The following is a 19026-nucleotide window of genomic DNA, read 5'->3' on the forward strand; positions in this document are numbered from 1 at the left end:
CAGTGTTGTCAACCGAGAAATCAAGTGGGCTCAGGGTGGCTTTTTGGATGAAACTGCAGCTAATGGGAGGTTGAGAAGTGTGTGAGACAGCCAGTGAGTGGATTGGAAGGCCAAACGCAGCCTGTAGTGAATGAAAGAAATGCAAGTTAAGTTCACTACAGCTCCCGTTTACTGTTCAGTGGGTTGGTGTGCAGGCTGAAAGAGAGGTACGAGTACTTGGTTTTTAGATGGGCTTTTCTTTCCATGGTTTGTTCAAATGCTGGCAATTCACTGCTTTTGGGATTCTCATAATGAAGGTGATATTGCAGTTTGCTGGATGTTAAGATACTGGAATCTGGTAGGACGTGAAAGGTTGCTCGGTAGTGAGGTGACTAAAAACTTGGTTGAGTTTAGTGAAATTGTTAAGACTTATTTGGCATTTGCAAGCCTAATGTTGGCTTATTTGAATTACTCTTCTGAACTTTATATTTTTTCCCAGCATTTGTCTGTATGTTGTGATTTTTACTGTAGGTACTTGCATTTCTTGATTGAACTCTCATTTCAGCTGATTTAAGATTCCTTAATGTTGGTTTTACACACTGCCAACTTATACTGATGTTTTAAGTTGCTTGGATTACAGCTTTATTTCAAAATTCTATTAAATCAGGGCTGCATTTGGACAGTTACATAGTGCTATTATTAAATGTCATATTAACTAGTGGTTTATTTGGATGTGTACTGGTTATAGTACCCATGATGTAATATACATCGTAAGAAGTCTCACAGCACCAGGTTAAAGTCCAACAGGTTTATTTGGCAGCACGACCTTTCGGAGCACTGCTCCTTCATCAGGTGAGTGAGGACTTGTGTCCACAAATGGGGCATATACAGACACAAACTCAATTTACAAGATAATAGTTGGAATGCGAGTCTTTACAGGTAATCAAGTCTTAAAGGTCTCCAACCAGGACTGTCCTGGCTGGAGACAATACACACCTCTTTAACTTGTGCTTGGCCCTCTCTCCACTCACATTGCCTGTACCTTTAAGACTTGATTACGTGTAAAGACTCGCATTCCAACCATTATCATTGAGTTGGATAAAACCAAATGTCATTATTTTGGGGGAAAAACTGCAAGTAACATGTAATTTACAAAGTTTTATTCTATACAAGTATAATGTTTAACATTTGTCAGCTATTTCAAAGATTCAGAAGAGAATTTGGAAATATATTGACTAAAATATAGTTTTACAGAAATCTTTAGGAATATTTACCATACTCAAAATATTTTAAGTAAAATTCTGTAAAAGGTGTCTAACCTCTAGAATATTGTCTTGATACTTGTATCCTACCATGATTTGTTATAGCATTAATTATAACCTATGTGTAATTTGCTAGTCCATAAATCAGTAAAAATAGAGCTATATACATTGTGTCAGAGCTACCAAATTACTCCTCTGACCACATGATCTGCTTAAGTACTCTGTTCCAAATAATGCTACTTTATTGTAGGAGTGCAACGTGACCCATGGAACTCAAATGCTCTATTCTCAGTGGTAGGTAAGATCCAACAATAATGTGTTTTTAACCAGTGAGCCTGATTTTGGGAACCATTAATTGGTTTCTTGGATGCAAGACAGATTGTTGCAATAAAATCTCATTTTGTACAAAAACTACAAAAATGTTCCAAAGTGGACAATTTTCAGGAGGTATCCATCATTTTAAACTAATGATTGAGGAAATTATATTGTTGCTATCCCTTGCTTGTGTATGCTTTTCTTCTCTTGACTGGAGAACCCCAGGTACACGAGGTCAGCCATTATGAACTTTAGCTGGCCTTAATCCTACTATGACTACTTCCAACAGGCAGTTTCACAGTGATGCAATGAAAAATTGGATAGTTCTGTTGACACTAGTAATTGGGAACTTTATATTCAGTTAATTAAATCTGAAATGCAAAGCTAGTGTCAATAACTGACCATGAAATTAATGAATTGTACAAATCCGTTAAGGAAGGAAATCTGCAATCCTTACTTGGTCTGACTGTACTGTGATTCCAGTCAGTTGACTAGTGTCTTCTGAAATGACCTGGGAAACCACTCAGTTGTCACCACCACCTTGGGCAATAATTGCCCAGGAGATTCACCTTCCATTCCAGAAAATTCATAAGACACAGTGAAATTGGGAGAGGGGAGAAAGGAAACTGATCGGACAGAAAACTTACCCAAGTATGAGTACTTACCCAAAATGGCTATTGCTGCAGCCAAAACATGGAACAGTTCACAGAAATTTACCCTTCCCATAGTACACACATTCAGAGCCCTGTTTTCCCCGTGTACAGTGCTACTTTTACATTTTCTCTCAAGTTAGTTACTGTAGATAATTCTCGGGATTCCCAAACTATCCAGATGGATTAGCTCCCCTATCTGCATCTGACCATGCTAATACCAGACAGGGAGATTGAAATGTCAAAGCGTTCCATTTTTAACATTGACATTCCTCAATTTAGTAGATTTTTAAAACCATTTTATACCATCCACCTAATAATTAACTTTTGAATCCAGTCCAAACTAATGCTTTCCAATTAAAATGAGTTTAGCCTGCATAGAACAGCAAATATAAAATTATAGGTAGTCATTTTCAAGGGAGTTGTTCAAAAATGTTGGGTAAATGGAGAGTATGATTTTAGTACTTTTTAAAAGGTTCCCTAATTAGTTTTACGCTATAACCTGAGCTATAATAAACTGAATGTGCTTGATACGAATGCTGGGTGTCAATAGTGGTAAATTTTATTAATTTCCTCTTAAAACAACTAAGGACAACCCCAATGTAAAATTTGATTCTTTTTTAAAAAAATTTAAAGATGTAACTTTAACTTCTTGACTGTATATTGTACCTTACTTAGAGCAAAGTAACTCTAGCGTCAATGACTAATACACCTAGCCGAGTAATCCATTTTTCAGTTAGGTTTGTTCGTGACTTTCTGAGGAAAGCAAACTCTGTAAACTGTTTGAAGCGTATTGGAAGACCGTACTTAATTGAAAACCAAATATTTGATAAATGCAAGGAAATAAAACTGTCAGCTGGCAAAAAGAATCAATCACCGATTGTGCAGAATGTTCCAAAGCAGCCTTCAAAGAATTAAGCCCAGCACAAACTTCTAGCACTACGTCACACATCTGCTTCACCTGTGGGAGATCAATAACTGTGGCATTTAACAAAACGCAAGAATCCTTGAACAAAACACTCAATGAAACAATGGTTAGCAAGAACAGCAGTGTTAAAAATAGAACTGAAGTAACAGATCTTTGAGAAAATTCCTTCATTTGATTGATACGTATTGCAAGATCTTTATTCCAGTGATTTTCCAAACAATGTTTCACTTGTGGGATTGGTGCATCTTCAATATGGTCAAGTGTAACCTTTGACCATTTCTGCATCAGAAATTGTCCTGCTCGTGGTTGCATATTCAGTGCACGAATACACGGAAGCTGTGTTTTCATTAAAGTATTCACCCTCTGGCGGTAGATATGAATTTTCTCAAGAAAAGCCAAGGGATCGTCTTCATCTTCCAAATATGTACTAAAAGTTAGAAGGTCATGTTGTTCTTCCTTCAGTTTTTTCATTTCCTGAATTAATGGAACATACTCAGTGGTAATCTTTAAGTTGACCTCATCAAAAGCAACCAAAAGAGCCTCTTTTTTACTTTGTATTGTTTTTTGGAGATTCTCAAAATATTGGATGACTGTTTCTTTATCTTGCTGAATGATTTGTTCAGCTTGTGATTTCTGGTGCTCCAGTTGTTCAATGAAAATGGATACTTTGCCCCAATGCTTATCAGTTAACTGTTCAACAAGTCTGCTAGATGTCTCCTTTTCCTTAATATAAGCATTCTGGAGATCGTCAATGGGATGGCCTTGATGCTGACCCACTGTTAAGCAAAAACCACATACCAATTTACGGTCCAACAAACAGAACATGTTTAAGGGTTGCCTGAAGTGCTCTGGGCACGTAGGAGTCTTTGGGTGTTCTTCTTTCTGGTATTTCTCAATAATTCCTATCAGTGAAAAGTTTATTGGTAATGAGCTTGTGCCGACTGGGGGTAGATCCACAATACTTCTACAAGTAGGACATTTCAGTGGAATTCGGAGGGGCTGCCAAATGGAAATAAATCCTGATTCATGAACAATGTTTTCCAAACATGTTCTACAAAAGGTGTGAGAACAAGGCAATACACGAGGGTCCTCAAAGATGGAGTAGCATACAGAACAAGTTAAATCTTCCTCAAAGTTATCCATGTTCGCCTGCAACTGAGGAAATAAACCAATTAATAAAACAATCTCAAATGTCCCCATTTGATACAAAAACTTTTAGTTCTATGTTAACATAGAAAATCAAGATGAGGTGGTAGTATCTTCTCAAACTACTACAATTGATGTAGTATAGGAATCAAGGTGCTGTTGGGGAGTGCCAGGTTTTTGATCCGGCCATGAAGAAAGAACCGCAATATAGTTTGAGGTCAGGATGCTTCTCGGTGAACTTACAAGTGGTGGTGTTCCCATGTATCTACTGCCCTTGTCTGTCTAGGTGATAGAGGTCACGGGTTTGGAAGGTGTTATTGAAGGAGCCTCGAGTTGCTGCAGTACATCTTATAGTTCTTATACACTACTGCCACTGAGTGGTGGAGAAGTTGGATGCTTTAATGTTGTGGATTGGGGTGCCAATCAAGCAAGCTGCATTGTCCTGGATTGTTCCTGTTGAACTTCATGTTGTTGGAGCTATACAAATCAGTGGCAAGTCTTATGATGTGTGCCTTGTAGATGGTGGACATGCTCTAAAGAGTCAGGTGGTGAGTGAATTCCCTGCCCTGCTCTTATGGCCACTGTCTTTATAAGGCTGGTCCGGTTAAGTTTTTGGTCAATAGTATTCCCCAGGATATTGATAGTGGGGGATTTGATGTTGGTAATGCCATTGAATGTCAAAGGGAGACGGTTAGAGTCTCATGTTGGAGGTGTTCATTGCCTGGCACGTGTGTGGCACAAATGTTATTTGCCACTTTATCCAGGTCTTTCTGCATCTGGACATGGAGTGCTTTGATATGAGTTGCAAATGGTGCTGAACATTTATGCAGTCATCAGTGAACACCCCCATGTCTGATCTTATTATAAGGGACGGTCATTGATAAAGCAGCTGAAGATGGTTGGGCCTAGGACACTACCCTGAGGAACTCCTGCAGTGATGTCCTGAAACTGAGATGATTGACTTCCAACAATCACAACCAGCTTCCTGTTTGCTAGGTATGATACCAACCGGTGAGATTTTCTCTCCTGATCCCCACTGACTCCAGTTTTGCTTGGGCTCCTTGATGCCATACTGTAAGGACATACCTTGGCAAATTTCTACATTGCCAGGTAGATGCCAGAGTTGCAGTTGTATTGGAGCAGTTTGGCTAGCGGCACAGCTAGTTCTGGAAAACAAGTCTCCAGTATTATTGCTGGGAGCTCATAGCCTTTGCAGTATCTTGTGCCTACAGCCATTTCTTGATATCCTATGGAGCGAATCAAACTGGCAAGAGATTTACATGTGTTTCTAGGGACCTCAGGAGGAGTCCAAGATGGGTCACCCACTTGATGTTTCTGGCTGAACATTGTTGTAAATGCTACAACACTAAAGTGCTGGGCTCTCCCATCATTGAGGATTAGAATATTTGTGGAGCCGCCTCCTCCAATTAGTTGTCTAACTGTCCACCACCACTCATAACTAGATGTTGCAGAGGTCTGATCTGTTCAGCGTGGGATCACTTAGCACCGTCTATTGCATGTTACCTCTACTGCCTGGTATGCAAGTAGTCCTGTGTTGTAACTTCAACATGGAGAAATATTGATTCATTGGGGGAGACACTGGGTGCAGGAGGAAATCAGCACATGATTTCCTGTTTGACCTGATGTCATAATATTTCATGGAGTCCAAAGTCATGTGGAGGATTCCCAGAGCAACTCCCTCGTGATTGTATTCCACTATCACCACCTCTAGTGGATTTGTCCTGCAGGTGGGAAGAGGACAAACCCACAGATGGTGATGTCTGGGACATTGTCAGTAAGGTTTGATTCCATGAGTATGACTGTCAGATTGTTGCTCAGCTAGTCTATGGGGCAGCTCTCCCAATGTCTATGGAGAAAAGATTCGTTAGGCCGGAATTATTTTCTTTGACCTCCTTTGTTCCAATGTGAGATTTAATTGAGACGTATAACATGACCGGTCCAGAGAGAATGGATAGACAAGACCTTTCCCTTAGCATTGATGTCAAAAAACAGAAGGTATAGATTTAAAGATAATTGATCTAAAGATTAGAGGTGAGTTGAGTAGGAGTTCACTCTGAGGGTGGAGGGCATCCGGAATTCATCTGAAAGTGTGGCAGAAGCAGAAACGGTCTGCACATTTAATAAAAAATAAGTGGATTATATACTTGAGGTATTGTAACCTACAAAGCTAGAGACTATGAGCTGGAAAATGGAATTAGACTTGAGTCCTTCTGTGCATTAAATCTTACTGAATTTCAATGCAAGAATGGAATCAATTGACAATGTTCCCACATAAAGATAACTATCAAATTAAGTTGCCTCATAGTGGCCTGTTGTGATATAATTATGGTCTGAGTTGCGTGCTTTGCTACCGTCTGTCAAAGGTTAAATTGATTTTTTTTAAGAATATGCATACATGCAAGTGTCTAATTGGACAGTTCTAACTCCTGCCCATATTCAAACTCCCACCAAATCCTGTTTGCCAATTCTGAAATTCCCTTCCTAAATCTCTACCTCTTTCTGTTCCTTAAAACCTATATCTTGACCAAGGTTTCAGTTATCTGTCCAATTATCTCTATGTATCTCAGGTGTCATATTTTTATTGTTGCTCTGGTGAAAGTGCCTTTGGATAGTTGACTACATTAAAAGTGCTATACTAATGCAAGTTGTTGTACAGTTTATTCTAGTGGACAAAAACCTGGCAGTCATTTTGTGGTAGCACGTTCCCATGGTCATTAAGTAATTGACCAGATAATCTGTTCTGGTGGATGTTGGTCAATGGTTAAGTAATGCATGGACTACCAGAGGATCTGTCTCACTAATTTCAACAGTACCATGGGATTTTTTTATATCCACTTGACAGGGCGAGTGAGTCTCCATTTAACACTCCTTTTGAGCTGTAGTCAGTATAATATGCACATGCTGGGCAAAATCACTTTGGGAGTAGGAACAATTTGACAATGGCCATTGGATTTGGCAGGATCAATAGTATCTAGAAACTTAATGTGCTGATGGACATTGGCTGGGAGGAGCTCAGGTGAGTGCATCGCTGGGGAGGGGGGCGGGGGAAGAGAATCATGTCCAGGCACTGTCAGGGTTCTATTTTAACTTTCATGCATCGAGGCAGCCTTTGAAATGGTGCTCTGATCTTTAGGAACCAGGTTGCTGGTGGGGCAGACTCTCGCCAGCATGACTAAGGAGCCCACCTCTTCCAACTTTTTTCTTTCTCCCTAACAATATGATGGAAGAAGCTGCTATTGGGAATGCTGACTTCAATGTCTCTTCTCACCCACTGCTACACTACAAGAAAATAGCAACATTTTGCCCATTTTTTTGTGGGCTCTGAAAAGTTCTTGTTGGTTTGTGACTTCACTAACAGCCAGAGTTGTCAAGGCTTTCAGAAATTGGTCCATACTGCAAGTGTTTCTCAAGCACCAGGCAGTTAATACTTCACCTCTCTGGCTTGCACATGCTGCAGACATTTACATCCAAACTTGCTTCCTCCTGGACAGGCCTAGCAGGCTTTGGTGTGGATCTACAGGGATTGGGTTTCATTTAATTCTCAAACAGAAAATGATATTTCAGTTGTGTGTCTTCTTGCCCCAGTAAAGGGCCTGAAGTATTGTCTCTCAAAATCTATTCCTTGATCAAGGTTCCTTCCTCACTTTGTAAGGGGAAGTGCAGCAGAAAAGAGTATGCTGATTTACCATTTATAATCTACATTCCCCACAATAATGTGATTGCATGACTCTCGCCATATTCATTACTAAGTACTCATCCTTCTAATATAAAGCTTTGACAATGCATGTTATATCAGACTATAGAACCAACAAGGCCATTTCAGAGAAATCCAGGTTTGATCCTCACTTTCCATTCACACTTGCAGCAACTGTTCCAGTGCAGTGTTAAGACTCTCTCAAGGTGGTGTTAGATGGCCAGTACCAGGATACTGAGATTTCAGTAATAAAGTAATATTGAATGCATTTAAAAAACATGAGGTGTCTCTAAATTCGGAAAGTATGTGCTATGTATTTGACTAAATGTTAAAAATATATGCAGTTGTTCAAAGTCCTAAATGAGGTAGTGTCAGTGCAACCACCTTCAGATCTTTGCCGAGATCATCAAATTTGTTAAACTGTTCACCCATTCGCAGGACATTTCTGAAACAGGGTACACAAAGCTGCATTCTGGAATAGTTTCATTCTGCCCTTTAATCTTGCTGTAGCCAATTCTTCCTCTTCTCAAAGGAAACAGGATGGTACAGCAGGTCAAACACTGGGATATGACTTCAAATCAAGCCTCATCTGCCTGGTGACAAATGAATCTGGACTGTCCCAATTCAATCACAAATGAGCATGGTGCTAATTCACCACAGATTAGCTGGTGGTGTAAAGGGAACTTTACCTAACCTGGGCCTGTTCATGTTAATAATGAATGTCTAAAAGAGTCTGTGCACAGCAATAACAACCTTGATAAGCCTTTGAATTTCCTAAAACTGGCAAGTATTGGCTTCCCTCCAGTTTGCATCTCTTCCCTCCAGTTTGCTCACTGGTCTGGATTTTGCTGCGAGCGCTGAAGGGACTTTTTTTAGTAAAATTTACCTCTTGTAGTTTCCCAAAGACCTTTCATGGGTTTGTCAAGAAATTTCAGATAACCAAGCATCTGATCCATTTACAGCACTCCCTTTGCAGGAATCTGTGGTGTCTGTGAACAGGAAGCATCTTCAATCAAAAGCCCGAACTGAGAGACATAGACTGCAAAGCAGGAAGTAAAAAAACGGAAAGATTAATCACATTTAACTCATTGCATGCCAAGCAAAAAAATTGCAGCATACGTGATTAAAAGAAAGAAGAAAATGCAAACAAAAATATATTTAAAACCTGCAATATTAATTTTCCTTGAGGGAATGTGACTCCAAACTTCTAAAATTAATTTCAATGATAGATAAGATTTCAGTAATTTTCACATTATGGCATTAAAATCTGTTACTCATGACTACACCAGCCCTTCTCATTTTCACCAGTCTTTAGAGCAGGAACACAAGAAATAGAGCGAAAGTAGATGACATGGGCTGTCAAGCCTGCTTTGCCTTTCAATGTGATCATGGCTGATCTTGGAGATCAAACTCCATTTTCCTGCCCACGCTCCACACCCTTTGATTCCCGAAGACACCAAATATCTATCCCAGCTTAAATGTCTTCAACAATGGAGCATCCACAACTTTGGGGTAGAGAATCCAAAGGTTCACAACCCTTGAAGTTAAATCATTTCTCCTCATCTCGGACATACCCACGGTAGGCTATTGCAGAAAATACGGAGGCATGGGATTGAGGGTGATTTAGCGGTTTGGATCAGAAATTGGCTCGCTGTAAGAAGACAGAGGGTGGTTGTTGATGGGAAATGTTCATCCTGGAGTTCAGTAACTAGTGGTGTACCGCAAGGATCTGTTTTGGGGCCACTGCTGTTTGTCATTTTTATAAATGACCTGCATGAGGGTGTAGAAGGATGGGTTAGTAAATTTGCAAATGATACTAAAGTCGGTGGAGTTGTGGACAGTGTGGAAGGATGTTGCAGGTTACAGAGGTACATGGATAAGCTGCAGAGCTGGGCTGAGAGGTGGCAAATGGAATTTAATGCGGAAAAGTGTGAGGTGATTCACTTTGGAAGGAGTAACAGGAATACAGAGTACTGGGCTAATGGTAAGATACTTGGTAGTGTGGATGAGCAGAGAGATCTCGGTGTCCACAGAACATGGACTCAATTTACACAAGTCTCTCATCAAAGACCAACTCCCTCATCCCAGGGACCAATCTAATGAACTTTCACTGCAATTATATCCTTCCCTAAATATGGAGACCAAAACTTCATAGTATTCAGTGTGGTCTCACCAAAGCCCTGTACAATTGTAATAATTGTTTATTGCTGTACTCCAGTCCCCTTGTAATAGAAGTCATTATGCCATCTGCCTTCCTAATTGCTAACCACTGTGTCACCCCAGCTGGTTGGGTCTGGCAGGATATAATATTAAAGTGGAGCGCAAAGATCAATCCCGTTTACACTGAAAGCAAAGTTTCATGAGATACTCTCATGGGGAAAAGTAAAGAATTTTATATGCAGTGAGTTCTTTCATGTGAGCAGCCAATTTTGGCCTCCTTGATGCTGTGCACGTTTTCTCTTAAAATTCCCTCACCCTTTCTGCTGTGGAAGTGAAACCAGGTGGCATTTCAATGGAGGGAGAGGAGTTCTCCTTGTGCACAAGTAATTAAAGATCTTGCAATGGATGCATGGTGTCAGTGCTGTTTGTATTAAGAGCTGACTAAGTGTGCCCAAGGACCTCTGACACTCCTAGGTCATCAGGTCTTGTCACCTCCCACTGTCACTCCTCCAGCGGTATCCCTTATCCTCTACCCCCCCCCACCCCCCACTGGACGCAGAGTTGGCCAACCTGATAAGAATGGCAAATTGGAAAATCTCCCCGAAGCACACTGGTGAACCCGATGGGTTCCCCCCCCCCCCCCCCCCCCCACAGTCCAGTAGTTTTATGATCATTGACTATGAGATATACGTTTTGATCTAGTTTTCTTTATTTATTCAGGGATGTGGGTGTCGCTGGCTGAGGTAGCGTTTATTGCCCATGAACTCAGTGGCTTCCTAGGCAATTCAGGGGGCATTTTTTAAAGAGTCAATAACATAAATTCAATTAATTAAAATTCCCATAGCTGCAGAGGTAGGATCTGAACTTGGGGCGGCATGGTGACACAGTGGTTAGCGCAGCTGCCTCAGCGCCAAGGGCCTGGGTTTGGTTCCGGCCTTGGATCACTGTCTGTGTGGAGTGTGCACATTCTCCTCGTGTCTGCGTGGGTTTCCTCTGGGTGCTCCAGTTTCCTCCCACTCTCCAAAGATGTGTGGATTGAGTTGATTGGCTATGCTAAATTGCCCCTAAATGTCAGGGGTACTAGTAAGATAAATACATGGGGCTATGAAGTGTGGGTGAGATTGTGGTCAGTGCAGACTCGATGGGCCAAATGACCTCCTTCTGCACTAAGATTCTATGAAATTGTCTCTGGAGCATTAGTTTGGACCTCTGGGTTACTAGTTCAGTAACGATGCCACTACACTATATATAAAAATAATTTTAAGTAAAATGTATTCTTAAACAGTGCCCAAGTTTGTGTGTTCAGGACTGATATATTTGGTGATATGCAAATTAATTTCAGCAGAAACTTGTTAGAAAAATATCTTAGCATAATTTCAGGCACAACTTGCACCTCTCCTCAATTGAGCCCAAAGCAGAAACTCTACCCCTTGATGTTTTGGGTAGAGGTGAGGTATTATATAAAACTGTGCATTTGCTATACTAATAAAATGTGTAAATTTGCTTTCACTGAACAATAAACCATATGAAAGAGAATAATGATCAAGTTTTCTGCCAATTTTCAATTGTAAATTTGCAACTAGATCCAAGCCATATTATTTTTCTTAATTGCTAGTCTGTCTGAACTTCGTTGTTCCTGAGATTTTTTAAGTCCTGTTTTTAACACTGTAACTTCAATGGTGGAGCAGAGAGGATGACAGCAACAGCCGTTCTTTGCCATTTCCAGTACAAAGTTCAGGTTTAAAATCTATTAGCATCAGTAACCTGAGATTTATGCAAACCAGTCGTAATACAAGTTTAAACTTCAGATGGTTGGCAGCATGGTCTACAACAGCCAATGCATGATAGTGATTTGGGCACAAGACCACATTATCGTTGGGAACGAAAACAGGGGGTTTGCTCTGTTCCTGGCATACTCCGTGCAGGGAAATTTCTTGGATGATAGAAGCCTATGCACCTACTGACTGCAAGATTCATTTATGGCACAAGTGAGGCCTACTCCCCCACAATTGCTACAGTTGAAAATTTTATTCTGTGCCCACTGAAGGGCCGACATGTAAGGAAGGATTACAGGCAAGTGTTGAGATTTTCCCCCTTCATTTTCCACCAGGACCACCCAGTCTAATCACTCATCTGGACCTCATCCTCAAGAAGCCAATGGAGTTCCGCTAACTCAGTCACCCTCCCTGTACCCGTCAAACAGAAAAGTAGTAAAATGCTGAAATCACCAGCCACCATTTGAAAGCTACCAATCCTGCCAAATCCCATTCCTGGGATCTTGGTACTGTGTAGTGCATCAAGAGTATTAACACTGGGGCAGCCAAATAAGTTGACCTCACAGACATCAGTTCTGTTTCATGCAGGAACAGCCAACATCTGACAAACACACATCGGCTTCTGTATGTGTCATCGTAGGAATGCATGTCGCCTAGAAAATGGCGAAAGAAATGGTAGAAAACTCTTGTTCAATGTGCACCAATTTGTACAATTGCAGCATTTTACATATAACTGTGTGTGTGGAGCTATTTTTCATTGGATCAGTTAAATTACTTTTTGAATGTGTTACCACACAATCACACATTGATCACTGTAAGAACTTTAGGTTTTAAGAATCACTTAAAAAGTATCTTATTAACAACAACAAACAGGCTAAATCATGGGTTTATTTAACTTACTGTGAAAAATATTTCTCACTCACTCAATTACTGACCTTCCTTATTTATGAAATAAATGCAGTACTTGAGCCTTTTCAGGTTAACTATTCTGTGTACTTACAAATACAAACAAAAGGCTATTAATTGTCACTATGCTGTTGGCGAGTAAACCATAATGTTGGATAAACTAATAAGGCGTAATAAGGACACTGTTGCTCAACATAAATTTTTGCAACATATGCAGAATTACAAAACAAATTATCCCATGGGCTCTGACCGTGCATCTGCTTTGTGTGTTCATATCTACAGCAAAGACACACTCCTCGACTTTCAGACTTCTTAACTTTGGAGTAATATTGTTATGCCTTGCTAAGTAACTCGAAGGATAAGAATTTCCAGATTAAAAACGTGTGTCATGGTTTGGGACAAACAAAGTTATTCACTGTAGAGATGTGGGTGTGAAGTCCCCTGTGACCTGTATGCCACATGGGATAAAAGCTCTCATCATTTACAAGAATAGCTTGTTTGGAGAACTGCAATATTAATCAGCTTTTAGGGGGGAAGGATTTGTAAAGTCAGCTAGTTTGACATAAGGAGCTTCAAAGGACTGTCTCAGGTGCTGCCAAACAACCTAAATGGAAAATATTTCCAATCTGACCCGGCTGAGTATAAAATCCGTCAAAGTATAGTTGTACAGTCAAATGTTTATACACTGTGGGAAGCAGGAGACACGTCTGGGGTTTAGCTCAGTTGGCTAGATAGCTAGTGTAGTTCAGAACAATGCCAGCAGTGTGGGTCTGATTCCCATTCTGACTGAGGTAAACTTGGGACCTGCATCTTTGCCCTCCCGAGGGTGGAAGACAATGGCAAATTACCACTGACAAAAATTGCCAAGAAATTGGCTCAGTATGAAGAATCAGCAGACAATGCATTGGGGCAGAGCACACATGATGCGTGCTCTGTAATTGGGATCAGATTTTCAAATCTGAATTTATTCACTTATCGCAACAATTCGAGTGCTTCAAAAGGTACTGACTTTTCACCCAGTAATTCACACTAAGCATCCATTCTTGAGTCATTATTTTGGCTGAGTTTGTAACACTTGCACTTCAGAGTCACATGGTTGTGGGTCCAAGTCCCGACCCAAGACTTGAGCGCATACATCAAGGCTGGCACTCCAGTGCAGTACAATATTTATCCCTCGATAAACAAATTATAGTGACACTTCAAAAGAAAGCCTAGCATTTTTCATGATCACTGAACGGCTCAAAGCGCTTTACAGCCAATGAAGCACTTTGTAAAGTGTAGTCACTATTGTACTGCAGGAAATGGAGCAGCTAATTTGAACTCAGCAAACTCCAACAGTGCAATGCTTCCTCCATACTCCACTGCGGCATCCGCCTTGATTTTTGTGCTCAAGCCCTGCTAAATAAGAAAAATACTTAACTGGCTGTAAAGCATTTAGAGATGGCAGGTGGTTGGGAAAGATGCTATATAAACACAAGTCTTTCTTTCATGTGTGTTTATATAGGACCATTGTCAGTCAATTTGCTAACGTATATGGCTCGCGTGGAGCACTGTGGTCAATTTCCTGTTTCAATCTGTACATTTGAAATAGGGGTGGCATGGAAGCACAGTAGTTAGTACTGCTGCTTCACAGGGATTCCCGACTTGGGTCTGTGTAGAACTTGCACGTTCTCCCCGTGTCTGCGTGGGTTTCCTCCAGGTGCTCCGGTTTCCCCCCACATTCTGAAAGACATGCTGGTTCGGTGCATTGATCTGAACAGGTTCCGGACTGTGGCGATTAGGAGAATTTCACAGTAACTTCATTGCAGTGTAAATGTAAGCCTTACTTGTGACTAATAAACAAACTTTAAAAACAACGGGGCGGCACGGTAGCACAGTGGTTAGCACTGCTGCTTCACAGCTCCAGGGACCTGGGTTTGATTCCCGGCTTGGGTCACTGTCTGTGTGGAGTTTGCACATTCTCCTCGTGTCTGCGTGGGTTTCCTCCGGGTGCTCCGGTTTCCTCCCACAGTCCAAAGATGTGCGGGTTAGGTTGATTGGCCAGGAAAAAAAAATTGCCCCTTAGAGTCCTGAGATGCGGAGGTTAGAGGGATTCGTGGGTAAATATGTGGGGGTAGGGTGGGTATGTGGGGGGGATTGTGGTCAGTGCAGACTCGATGGGCCGAATGGCCTCCTTCTGCACTGTAGGGTTTCTATGATGATTTCTTTCTATGAACAACATGTAGGAATCACTTGGTATCAACCGGTAACTCACTAACTTCCCTATATCAATAGCATAGTGAGGTCAATTGTAGACAACAGAGCACAGATTTGGGATCAAATATAGCCCTTGTTTGGTCTATACTGCTGTCAGTTACTCAACCTCACCAGTGGAACTTGCACTAATATGATTTTAATAGCTTTTACTGAGAAAAAAATTGTTGCTTAAAGCACTAGCTGAAAAACAATTCACAAACTCGAGGACTATTTCTCAGTGATTATTTTTCCAACATCACTTTTGAATGTGAAGTATGTAATGTTGTTTTAGAAAAATCAATTTCCATTATTAACAAGAAAGTGTGTAGCTAGAAAAGACTATTAGAACCTAGCTATTAACTTTACCAAATAAGATTAGAGTTTACAGAGCTTCAAAATTAAGGTTGAGAAATGGAAATAAATGGCATTTAATTCAGAAACAACAACGGCAAATAAATAATTTCCTTCCTCGAGGCCACTTGTTAAATGGTATTGCTTGTCTGGTGATTGAACTACAAATATAATTAGATGCTAATCTGTTTTGTATTCCAATATAAGGAATGTTGAGCAAACAGCTGAAGCTTTCAGATGCCTCCTCTCAAGTTCACATGACACAGCACTGACATTTAGTGGAATTATATCACATTACAGTTAGGAGATAATGCATCAAAAATTTGATCAGAAAAAGTTTAAGTTTGGTACATTTAATTTGCTTTCTTAATAAATGTTTTTTTAATGACAGCAGAACAAGGCATAGAAATACATAAATATTGATAGTTCTAAACCTAATAAATGAAGGGATAATTAAATCTACCAAGCAATGCTTCATTTATTAATAATGATGCATCACAAGGACATATTTTCCAGTATTCCAAAGATGTCACTGTATCATTTATGGATGTAAAGTTTATTTATTAGTCACAAGTAGGTTTACATTAACACTGCAATGAAGTTACTGTGAATATCCCCTCGTCACCACACTCTGGTGCCTGTTCGGATACACTGAGAGAGAATTTAGCATGGCCAATGCATCTAACCAGCACTTCTTTCAGACTGTGGGAGGAGACCTGAGCAGCCGGAGGAAACCCACACAGACACAGGGAGAACATGCAGACTCCACACAGACAGTGACCCAAGCTTGGAATTGAACCCGGATCCCTGGCGCTGTGAGGCAGCAGTGCTAAACACTGTGCTAGACATTGAGCAAAAATCACAGTAGTCATTGTGACAAATATATTTTTCAGGTCCTTCTTCATGAAAAGTGACAAGCCCATTTTAATAGTACAATTTTTTTTGGAAATAAACGAGTTAAATTCTGTACAGTTCTTTAAAATAATGAAAGTCATTTTGCTTTTGTTTCAACATTTCCTTTTGACAGGTTTGTGAATCCCTCCACTTGAAAAAGAGAAAACAGGCAAAGAACTTGTGATTAGTGTTGTTTATAGATCAGAGGCACCCGATAGAGGATGGGGGGGATTTTTGAAGCATCTTCAGAATCATTTTGGATAGAGTGGAAACAGACTTCGAAAATTGAGTCTAAATCAATGTGGACTTGCTGCTATTGCAAATTTGACCTTACAGAAATGGCAGAAGATCTTGGATCTATTTTGTGTTGAATGAATGAAGTCCAGGTTGGCAAGTGTCTTCACGCCATAAGGGCTTCATTGAATGCAGCTTTTACACAATGGACCCCCCAAGTATCCGAACCTGCATTAGAATGACTGGTGATTCCAGGACAATTACAAAACAAAACTGCAACTGCTCATTTGACTCCTTGTTTGATGAAATTGAGGAATTGTGTACTGGAATAGTTTAAAGAAAATAAAATAAAAGTACTATTGTGGAACAGATTTAGGAGGTAAATACAAATCGTGTCTTCTCCTCCCCCCCCACGACAAAGATGCCATGGATGCCTATTCTCAGCTCCTTTCACAAACATGTCTGGATAGCAGCAAGGTACACAATCAATTGTTCATATGGTCATGTTTTATCATTTTCAGCAAACCTGAACCATACGAGAGGCAAAAAGGTAACAAAAGACCGACAGCGACGGTTTTGCAACTTGTGCTAAATGATTACATTATCAGTAACCTTCGCCCCAGTTTGGAATTGATATTTTCTTTTGGACTAGGGACCAGAAAGGCTCGAGTTGCATAAGTGGTGTTTTTTAGTTTGTAGAGTGGTCAAGTTAGGACTCTTCAGAACACAGATCAGCTTGCAATAAATGGTATAACATGGGATTTTTGTCCTTTTTCTTTAAAGATCCCGATGTCACCCGCAATGGGTTTTGTTATTTCTATTGTAGCAGGGTGCTGTTTGGAAAGGACTCCATCCCCTCTCCCCTGAACGGTTCAGAGAGAATCAATGAACAAAGCTGCTGGAAATTACAATCGGGGCTCAGCTTCCTCGAGGTGGATTCACATTCCCAGCTTCCCATTCTCCCGCATCCCAACTCCAGGATCTTTCTCCCTCCCAAACCGGTCGCTCGGTCGGGCCTAACACTGAACACCGAGGCTGCCTCAACAGCTCGGGAAGCTTTTGGCTGCGAGACCGCGGCCAGGGAAGAGCCGGGACAATAGAGTGACCACTTACCGGGAGGAGAGGGGACGCAGCGGCGGAGAGGGGCTCAGTGCTCCTGGCTGCTGAATGGAGGCGGTTCAGTGCTCCTAGCTGCTGCAACTGGGTTTGAATGGAGACGGCTCTGTGCTCCTGTCTGCTGCTGCTGCTGCTGGGTTTGAATAAAGCATCCTCTCTCGTGCTGGCCTTCCTCCCACTGTAGCTCCCAAGGAGAGTTGTACATGGCGCATGTCGGGACATCCAGCCCTCTTTTGCAAACAGCGAATAGCCGAGGCTGCTGTTCACATTTGAATCTTCAAAATGCAACAAGAAACCATAAAACCGCGTCCAGAGCGGGAGTGCGCGCTCGTCCTCCAACTTCTAAACTACACATCCAGCAATTGTAACAAGACTAGTCCATTCCTCAATGAAAACAGAAAGTGCTGGATAAACTCAGCATCCGTGGCGAAAAAACAAGAGTTAACGTTTCGGATTTGAATGACCCTTCTACAGAACTGAAACAAAGTAGAAATGGAAATAATTATATAGCTGGAAAGGATGTGGGACAGAATTAATTAATTCCTTATATGGTTTTAACAGAATAGTGCACCCTCAATATAAAACACTGGCGATTTTCTTTATTTTAATAGATAATTAGGTTTTTAAAATGATTACAAATTGGCGCAAATTAATTTTATTTTAAATCACAACTTTCTCTGACATTTGCCAAATTATCTAGGAAATTGAAACGACAATAGATCCACCAACAGTCTGAAGAATGTCAGTTTGGGGTATAAAGTGTCTAACCGCTAAAGACACAGATCTCCAGTATTCCCCGTGTAACTGCAGTTTTCCAGCATCCGCCATATTCCCTGTTTAATCTCTTTGTTGTGCTTAATCCTCCTACACCCTCTGATGGTAACCTGTGTTTCTTGTGTGTTTAGTATCGATCAATAAGAGAGGACGGTTTCCCCTGTGCTGGAGCTGCTGCACTCTTAAAGGGGTTTGCACTTAATCACACAGGTTTATGTACAATCACCAAGCTCTTTTCATCCAGTCAATTCACTTCATTCCTAGAATTAGAGAAAACTGATCTTCCCTTGGAACAGATTCTTTACTTAATTATTATCTTAACTTCCTCTACTTAAGCTGCTGTGTAACTTTATAGGATAAAGAATCTGTGTAGCCAAGATACTTATACAATGAATACACTTTAATTGAGCCTAGAAAATGCACCTTGGAAGTGCCAGGCTTTGTCCCAACCAATAAATTAAGAAGGAGGTCTCTCTCTCAAACTATCAAATCTCCTGAATCAATCTTTTTGACCAACCAAGTAAACTAAATCAAATTAACTAAAGGACAAATTAAAAGTGGCAGCTCCCAAAAGGAGGGGAAACGC

General features: G+C 40.7%; 1 protein-coding gene across 1 annotated transcript; it reads right to left on the reverse strand.

Annotated features, from left to right (window-relative positions):
- Positions 1-780: 780 nt before the first annotated feature.
- trim59 (tripartite motif containing 59) lies at positions 781-18584 on the reverse strand. The gene is made up of 3 exons (XM_078209029.1): positions 17664-18584; positions 8882-9034; positions 781-4289 (listed from the first exon to the last, which is right to left on the reverse strand). The coding sequence occupies exon 3, from the start codon at positions 4275-4277 to the stop codon at positions 2943-2945; it is 1335 nt and encodes a 444-aa protein (XP_078065155.1). The 5' UTR covers positions 4278-4289; positions 8882-9034; positions 17664-18584; the 3' UTR covers positions 781-2942.
- Between the last annotated feature and the right edge of the window lie 442 nt (positions 18585-19026).

Source organism: Mustelus asterias, chromosome 3 (assembly GCF_964213995.1).
Source record: "Mustelus asterias chromosome 3, sMusAst1.hap1.1, whole genome shotgun sequence".
NCBI lineage: Eukaryota > Metazoa > Chordata > Chondrichthyes > Carcharhiniformes > Triakidae > Mustelus > Mustelus asterias.